Source organism: Musca vetustissima, unplaced genomic scaffold (assembly GCF_032173495.1).
Source record: "Musca vetustissima isolate MV318-11 ecotype Yass unplaced genomic scaffold, APGP_CSIRO_Mvet_v1 utg102440, whole genome shotgun sequence".
Taxonomy (NCBI): Eukaryota; Metazoa; Arthropoda; class Insecta; order Diptera; family Muscidae; genus Musca; species Musca vetustissima.
Window position 1 is genome coordinate 21,172 of NW_026880961.1, and position 9,616 is coordinate 30,787.

Sequence of the window (9,616 nt, forward strand, 5' to 3'; positions counted from 1 at the left end):
GCTCGAGGAGCCAATAAATCTCATACAAGTTTGTAAAAAAGGTTTGAAAATTCTGAAATATAAGAATTGAGCCTTAACTTTTGGGAATCAGCTTCGAAATCATTGAGTGTATAATAATATTGAAGTGAATTCCACTGCGCCAAAATTGTTTCAATAACTTCTTGAAGTGAAAGCCATCAAGTTTTGAGTATTTAAATTTTAATTTTTTTTTTAAATTTAAATAGCACTCACAAACAGGCATATGAAGCCAAACAAACAATGCTTCTTTGCCAACGACCATACCACGCTGAGTACATCGGTTCTCGTCCGATCACCGAAATTAAGCAGCGTCGGGCGCGGTTAGTACTTAGATGGGGGACCGCTTGGGAACACCGCGTGTTGTTGGCATCGTCCAACTTTTTTTTATCAGTTTTTATATTAAAAATATTTTTTAAGGGTGTTCAATACATTTGTTTGACTTTTACTTCAAAAATAAAGAAAATACAAGCATTTTCACCTTAATTTTGGCAAAAAATTTTACTCCAAAAACGTATAAAAATGCTATTTATTTTCATTTAGTTTGAAAAATAAATGAAAAAAATATGTATATTCTAATGACATTTTACGCAAGTTAATGAAAAATAGTTGAATCATTCTGTGTTCAGTGAAGTGTTTAAAAAAATAAAATAAAGTGAAAAGTAAAAAGTGCCTAAAAATACCACAAAATAAGAGCGATAAAATAGAGATAAAAACAATCGTTGGTTATTGTGGTTCCAAAAAAAATCTATATAAGTGTCGGCGGTGATAAAGTTTGCAGCCTGCATGGCATCAACGAACAATATGGTGTCAGCTACCGACATAGGTAGTAATAAACCTAGTAATGATGTCGAAAACATTATTTCAACTAATAATAAAACAATTGACGAAAGTGATGATAAGAAAAAGGAGATAAGAAAAAAGGACAAATCCCACTGATGAGTATCTATCTAGTGAAAAGCTAGAAACAAAATTTCTAGCAATGGAGCAAGAACTTCAAAAACTAAGAATATTGCAGGAAGACACTGCCAGGCAATTGACAGCCGCAGCTGCTAGAGAAAACAGTTACCAACGAGTTATAGCAGACTTACAAAAACAAATCGCATCATATGGAAACAATAAACAAGCAATATTTTGTAACAACAGCGAGATTATGGAAATTGAAAATAACCCACCACTCACATCAAATTTTGAACTGGAGGCAAGCTGAGCTCCAGTACAGGTAAGCAACAAGCCCATACTGCCTGAAATATTAGATGACAGGAAAAACAAAAATTTTACAACAACAACAACAAACAAATCAGACTGAAAGTAATTATACAACAACAACAATGGCAACAACAACAGCAGCTGTAGAAACAAAACTAACAACATTATACAACAACAATATCAACAAAACCAAAAACAACAATTGCAGTAAGAACAAAACTGACAACATCAGCAGCGGAGATGATAAGAAATCTGCCTTCCTCAGTCTCTTGATGCACCTTAAAGGATATCCATGTTGATATCCTCAATGTAAATTCAATAGTGTCAATTGAAAGACGACACTATCTAAAAAAATTGTTAAACAGACATAAACCAGATATTATGCAAATGTGGCAAGTACAAAAGCCACATATTGGGAGTCTTACCGAGTTATATAATAAGATTTATAAAAGAAAGAAAAATATTGTGACATATATTACGCAGATCTGGAGACCCTGGCAGACTTGGGATAATAAGGGCGGATATAAAAAAAATAGGAGTAATTATAAAGGAGCAAATAATTATTTTCTATACTACTTACCTAGAGAACATTAATGTTAATGCCAAAATGTTTCAAAAAGTCAAAAGCGCTGCGGGTATTACATATAAGCAGTCTATAGGTACAATTATGAATGACTCTGGTGCTCATATAACCGATGATAACATCAAAGCTGAAATGTTTGGGGATCATTTGCAGAGCAATCATCGTTCAGATGGGATCATGGATGGCGGTGCCGATGATGGCCTTGTTTAGGAGGCTATTACTTGAATCGACATCCGTACCCCATTGATGGATTTCTACAGTGACCTAACAGCTGATGGATCAATTAAGCCATCAGAGGTGGCATTGGCAATTAAAAAAAGGTCCTCCAAAAATCGTCTGGGATCGACGGAATACCAGATGGGGCCACCAAAGAAGCTGGAGAGACGGTGTTAACTTTCCCAACATTGGGTTTTAACCATTCGTGGAACATAGGCTACTTTCCAAAGAAATGGAAACAAGCATTGGTAATACCCATAAAAAAGCCATATGCTGATGCGGAGAAATGCGGAAATTACAGGCCCATTTCTCTGTTATCTCCATTTCGAAAATTATTTGAGTATTTTATCCTAGAAAAATGTAATAATATAATAGAAGAAAGTAACATGCTCAGAAACTGTCAATTCGGTTTCAGAACAATAACAAGGGGGTTTGTTATTAACGTATGCAGACGATGTTCTCATAGCTATGCAAGGGCACACCCTAGACAGACGCTTAAACAATTATTGGGAAACATTGAATAAGTACTTTCAAAAGTGGAAGCTTAATTTAAATATACAGAAATGTAGGTCCATAATGATAAATGGAAAACCAAAGGCGACCTACCCTGGGTTAAGAAAACCAAATATTAGAGTAGGCAATGACCCAATAGCTGCAACCGATCATATGAAATATCTAGAGATAATATTTAGTAGAAAATGCAATTTTGTTAGTTACATTGAGTTCACTCTACAAAAAGCTAAGGGAATCTTTTTCCAATGTCAAAGAATATTTAAGAGGAGACGTGGGCTAACACCACAAATAAAACTCCTAATATACAAACAAATATTAAGATCAATTATAGCTTATTCCTTTCCAGCCTGGTCGGATATATCGTAGGCCCAGATGGAGAGAATAAAAGTTTTTGAAAGGAAAATTCTATTGGCGGCCTTAGGCTTAAAACCGGTCTTAAATAGAGATGGGGAGCTCAGAAACTCATCCAATAAAGAAGTATATACATATAGCAATTAACTTCAGCAGAATTGACGCCTTCATGACGAATTTAATGCTGAAGTTTTTTGAAAAATGTGAAACAATTGAAACCTAATTATACAGGATTTTATACAACTCGAGGAGGAGTTAAGAGCAACATTGGCTCGAAAACTTATGCCCCCTATTGCGTTGGGCAGACTCAACGAGGAAGGTCTAATATTCCATGATGAAAAGCTTTTATACTACCACAGAAGGTATAATAGATTCGATTCAAACTACGTCTATATAATATAATGTTTAATATTATAAATCCTATTATTACTTAGCCATTAAGTAGCATGTAAATTGAATTAATGAAATGGAAATAAATGGCAAATTGAAAAGAAAAGGAAATTTTTATCAATTTTATAGGCTTAAGGCTGAAGCCTTGGCAGACCATATACAGGGTGGGTCACATCCTGTGAGTGGTCCAGATGATCATTAGTTTATGGATTTCGTGAATAGGACTATAGAGGAAGTGGAAAGTCGGCCGCCTGTAGTACTTTTCAATGATAAATTTACTGCAGATGGTACTGTTGTGGACCACCCTACCCAGTGGTATGAGGGTGGTTTCATAAAAGCGGAAATGGTTGGTTGTACCTTGGTACGAAGACCGGTTAAGAAATCAAGTGGCCTTGACAATATCCCTGATGTTGCATTAACAAAGGCAGGTGAGGTGGTATGGGCATTCCTTGCAATTCTATTTAACCACTGCATAAATTGACTTTTTCATGAGATCCTCACGACTGCAAGTAGTTCTCTTGGAAATCTCCCACAAAGAGTAATGCATTTTCTGAGAGAACGGATGAGGTTAATTCGAACACTGAGAAGAACAGGAGATCCCAGCCGGTATGCCATTCTTACGGCGGATATAAAGAACTTGGATCGAATTGTAGACTCATCGATCAAGATATTTGAGAATTGTAGATTCAGGAATTTTTTAACGAATATTAAAGTAGATAACAAAACTTACAAAAAGGTGAAGATGGCCGCAGGCCTGACCCATGAAGACCCTGTAGGTACTTTGGTAGATGGTACTGGAAATCATATTACCGACGATCGGATGATGGCTGAAGCACTGGCTGAGAGCACCGGTGAGAGGACCAGCGGATGATGCTTTCCGAGGCTCCATAAATCAGTCCATGGAGACTATTAGTACACCGTCTCCAATGGTCACATTTTCTGATACCTTCACTGCCGATGGGGTTTGTGTTGACGACCGCATTCGATGGAATCAATGCGGTTTCATTCGCCCTGAATCTGTCGCCAGTGCTTTAGCCAGACGACCTTTAAAAAAACCATGTGGTGTGGACCTCATTCCCGATGGACCTCAAAGGCTAGAGAAACAATATTGGTATTTCTAACAATTTTATTTAACCATTGCATGAATTTATGCTAATTTCCAAAATATATCTAGCCAAAGAGCAGTTTCTGCTGGTGTGCCTCAAGGGTCAATCTTAGGCCCCTTGTTGTACAATATTTTTGTAAGTGACCTTCAGGAGCCGCCACGTGGCAGCATATGGCATATGCGAACGATGTGTTGTCCACTTTTACTGGTCCTTGGGCTAGTACTCTGACGAAACAGGCTAACCTATTCCTTGAAGACCTTCAAATGAATTTCTCGAAATGGGGACAAAGATTAAATATTGACTAGTGTTCAGCTGTAATTATTAAAGGAAAACCTCGTACTGTCTACCCCAATTTCAGGAGGTATTACCCTGTCTGAAGTAAGGGGGTCAGACAAATCCTTTGTACAGTAGAATAAAATACTTAGTCTACTATTTTATCACAGGCGTTTTAACACGTACAATATTGCTGATGCGGTAATATGTACGTGTTCTTGTATATATTTGTAAATAGTAGTATTAGATTTTGTTTGTAAGTTTAAAATTAGTTTTAAAAATTATTTGACTCTTTTTTAATAATTGAATTTTTTAGAGTACCTTATTATTTGATTTTTAGCTACGGGTGTAAATATGTTTTTATGTTGCTGACAGAGCCTAACTCTGCAGTATTTTCCGACCTAAAAAATTGTATAAGGCAGTGTTACCGCTGGGAATTTTTATAAACATGCACAAAAAGTCATTTTCATTTAATTTTTTATTCGAACAAAGAACAAAAAAAAAACTAAATAACAATTCAATAAAAAAGAATACAAAATTAAATTATTATAATTATTTTTGAAACTTCGTTTCTGTATTTTTGTACAAGATATCTATTTCTGCATCTAGCAAATTTAGAGCTGATAGCATGGACTCACAAGTGGTTACATTTAACCTATTAGTTAATTTTGTTTTCATTAATTTAGAAAAAAATTATTTTCGCAGAAGCGCTGCTGTGGGGCAAGGTTAGTACCTGTGCGGCAAAATTGTATAGATGTAAATATAAAGGTTCGCATTTTTAACTACCTATAGTATGCCAAAAAATCTCAACATTTTTAATGCTAAAAATTTGTTTGTATGACTTATCATTAACTTTTAGTTTCTAATAGTTTGATCCCTAATAAAAGCTTCAGGTTCACTCATAATATAATTAAATTCATATATGAGATCAATATAATTAAAGTCTTCGTTTGAGGTAAAAAATGTTGGTTGCAAAACTCTTAAAACATTTAATTGTTTATCGTTTAGTGATTCAATAACGGCATTGCAAATTGTTTCGTCTTTTCCATTTTCTGGTGGTACTAATTGAAAAAATTTCCTTCAGACTTTCCTCGGTCCTTGTTGAATTGCATCACTTACATTACTAGACATTTATTGATGGAAATGTCGGTTGTCTCGTCTATAATGAGGCTAAATTGTTGTTTCTGCATTTTAGAGACTATAGCTAGATGACCTTCTTTACTGCGAAACTGTGCAATTGTAGTAGAATTTGTACGACTACATGATACCTCAATAATTAAACAATATATATACCTGTTGCTTTTTGGTCGCAAAATATGTTTACATAGAATTGAAAGATTGGTTTTTTTGTAATTGCACGTAACACCAACTTAATTTCCGCCATAGCAATATGTTTTCGTAAGTCTGTATTTGGATGTGGCAAATAATCATTCTGTTGTATTTTTGCATTTTCACATGTTTTAATTATGTTAATAAGATGTTTCTTTGTTTCAGCATGCCGGCGAAGATGATTTTTTGGTTTGACACAGTTGTTTACAAACAATGCACAAGGGCCGCTTTGTCTCACCATCTTGCTTAAGCCATCTGTATTGCATCTCCCATTTCTCAGAATAATACCGGGAAAATCAAAATTTTCCGATTCAGACTCGGTGTTTTTTTCAGTTTCTGAACTTGTTTCAATTATTGTGTCAGCTCCTTTGCCCAGGGTCAGCCTTGCTTTGTTTGGAGATTCATCGTCAACCATTTGTTTGATCTAACAATAAATCTATTTAGTTTAAACATCAATATTTGAAAAAAAGTAAATATTTGAAAAAAACGTCCATAGAGAATTTTGACAAACACTTGTTTTTAACATAATATGAGCACAGGCGTCTAAAAACTAATTACTAATTATGTATTTCACTGAATTTAATGCTGTACTCTTTATTTTTACTCATAAATTTAATTGCACTCCTCTTACGCCAATGTCGTTGTTTTCGTTTATCAAAGAATACAACAAACAACTGATCAAACTACTTTGTCGCATAATTGCAGCGTACGGCGTTAATAGTAGCGACATCTACAAATTGAAATTAGTTTGAATTTGAACGGCATGTACATTTGAACTTTTACCGGGTTAACCTCATCTATGAGGATTTATTTGACATATATGTGAAATACTGTACACTAAATCCAATACAATATAAATGGCCTATACCATACCAATAAATCAAAGAATAGAACTTATATTGTTGAGCAATAAAAAGGCGCTAAAAGTCGCACAAAGTTTAAAAAGTGGCAAAATTAGAAGATAACAAACAAGTTGCACATATAGTCACAGGTCATCAAAAAGGTTACAAATTGCGACTTTAGTCGCACAACGGTAACCCTGGTATAAGGCGAAAAGCCTTGTGTTTATTTATAGTTTTATTAGTCAGTAATCCATCCTGTATTAGTTTGTAAGAAGAATTTCAATAAATATGGCAAAGGCCATTTTTATCATTCTGTGTTTTTCAGTGCTCAGTGATGTGTTAAAAAAAATAAAATAAAGAGAAAATGTCTGGTCGTGGTAAAGGTTGCAAAGTTAAGGGAAAGGCAAATTCCACTTCCAATCGTGCTGGTCTTCAATTCCCCGTTGGTCGTATTCATCGTTTGTTGCGCAAAGGCAACTATGCTGAACGTGTTGGTGCCGGTGCTCCAGTATATTTAGCTGCCGTTATGGAATATTTTGCTGCTGACATTTTGGAATTGGCTGGTAATGCTGGTAAGAAGACTCGTATCATTCCCCGTTACTTGCAATTGGCCATCCGTAATGACGAAGAATTTAACAAATTGTTGTCTGGTATTTCTATCGCCCAAGGTGGTGTAATGCCAAACATTCAAGCTGTTCTCTTGCCCAAAAAGACCGAAAAGAAAGCCTAAATTATTTCGAAAGGTATTATGGAGTGAATACAGACCATCGTATACAAAGAAAAAATCCATACAAAATCAACCAATCCGTCCTTTTCAGGACGTCAAAATATATTTAAAAAGAGAAAACATAATTTCAAACCATTATTATTTCATTAATTACATTTATTAAAAAAAATTAAAATATATACATTTTCTCCTTACCGCATTACATTTGCCATTTATGACATGACACACATTTATTGCAGTTACATTAGAGTTTGCTTAAAATTTGTTTTTGTTTTCCGATATATTTCGAGGTATATAGAAGAAGAAGCATGCTATGTTGTTTTTGCAAGGGGAAATTTAAAAAGAAGAAGAATAAGCTGTTGATCAGTAGTACAGCTGGCTTGTATCACTCACAGAAAATAACCACAAACGCCTAGCGCTGTTTGTTTTTGGGAAGGAAAAAAGAGGGGTATTTGAAGGAAAATTTTCAATGGCAAGGCAATTGTAGTTGAAATAAATTAATGATAGAATAATGGAAACAAAAATACAATTTTTATGATTTTTGTTTTATTTAAAATATTATTTCAGTAGTGTTGGCGGTTTATTTGGGATACCATTTGTATTTGGTTTTTGCAAAATAGTCAGGCTGAATCCCAGTTTGTTGTTTTTATAAAAAAAAAACAAAAACAGCATTGTTTGCCGAGGGGTAAGGCAGGGAAGACTATAGTTTCGGATCATGCCACTGATCCTCATCAGTTCCCTTAGTTTTTTGTTGGGATATTCTCCCCAGAAGCTATTGCTTCCATACAAAAAACCTTTCAAACCCAAATGTCTCTTGTAACAATGCGAAGTACTTAGCTGACCAACGACATAAACTGCATGAGAATTTCGCTGGTGCCTCACTTCGAGGTTAACAAGGCATTTACAAACAATTCCAAAATATATATATATACACCTAAGTCTGTTTTTACACGGTCTTTTTGTACACGGTTTTGATATAACACGGTTTGAAAATTGAATATTTTTAATTTTTTTTACACGATATTATTCCATTTAGCACGATTTGAAACTTTATGTGCTTACATTTTTTTGTCAAATTTAATTTTTGCGAAGTATATTCATATCACAATCAATGTCTTTTTTTACCCGGTTTTTTTTTACATGGCTTCTTCTGGAACCAATCTACCGTGTAAAAACAGACTTAGGTGTATATTATTTTCTTTTTCCTGATTAAAATTATTATTGTTTAATATTTCCACAAACAAATAATATTTTTTACTCCATATGAACATCGTATTCACATTCGTGTTTGTTCGTTCGTTCTTTAATATCATGGACTAACAAAATAATACCACATGCCTAGATAAAGTGAAGCTATGGTATACACACATAATATAGGCAAGCATGCATATGAACAAACAAGCAACGCCATTTAGAAATGCCTGTTGATGGCGGCATTTTTATATAGAAATATATATGTTGTAGGAAAAAAAGATTTTTCAAAGAAATATAGTGAAATTAAATAACATTTTAATGAAAATGATAAATTAAAATTTAAATGAATAAAAACAAATAATAATATGTTATGTAAAAAATATTTAAAAATTTTCTAATTATAAAAAAATAATAATATAAGCAATTATATACGAATAATTTCAAAAATGAATTTTAAATATTTTCTTTCGATTTTTTTAAATAATTCTAAATTTTTGTTAATGAATTTTCTGGAAATAAGAATATTGTATTGATTTTTTAATTTTTTTAATGAAAAATTAAAATATCTTTAAATTTGTCTGAAATAAAATTTTTGAGTAAGCATAAACATTGTATTCGCATTTTTACTGATATTGGAAATATTTGAAAGAAATTTATTAGAATTTTTTTTAAAAAAATCTGAAAAGGTAAGTGGAATTCGATTTTTTTTTTAATATTTTTATTTATTTACTAAAATGTATTATTAATACATTTATTTAAAAAAATAATAATAATTTAATTTTCAACAAGAATGTATCTCTTTTTTAACATTTAACAGGACTGATTGTTTTGTTGTAAATTAAAGGTTTCTCCAAATAGCGTCAAGAAG

The 9,616-nt window shown here is 33.3% G+C and overlaps 1 protein-coding gene and 1 non-coding gene across 2 annotated transcripts; both read left to right on the plus strand.

The window, feature by feature from the left end:
* Positions 1-268: 268 nt before the first annotated feature.
* On the plus strand, positions 269-387 carry LOC133326947 (5S ribosomal RNA). Its single transcript, XR_009754209.1, has one exon. It is a non-coding gene; the product is annotated as a 5S ribosomal RNA (ribosomal RNA).
* A 6,790-nt stretch (positions 388-7,177) lies between these two features.
* On the plus strand, positions 7,178-7,579 carry LOC133326946 (histone H2A-like). The gene has a single exon (XM_061535558.1). It carries the CDS (start codon positions 7,192-7,194, stop codon positions 7,555-7,557), a length of 366 nt encoding a protein of 121 aa, XP_061391542.1. The 5' UTR covers positions 7,178-7,191; the 3' UTR covers positions 7,558-7,579.
* Positions 7,580-9,616: the final 2,037 nt, after the last annotated feature.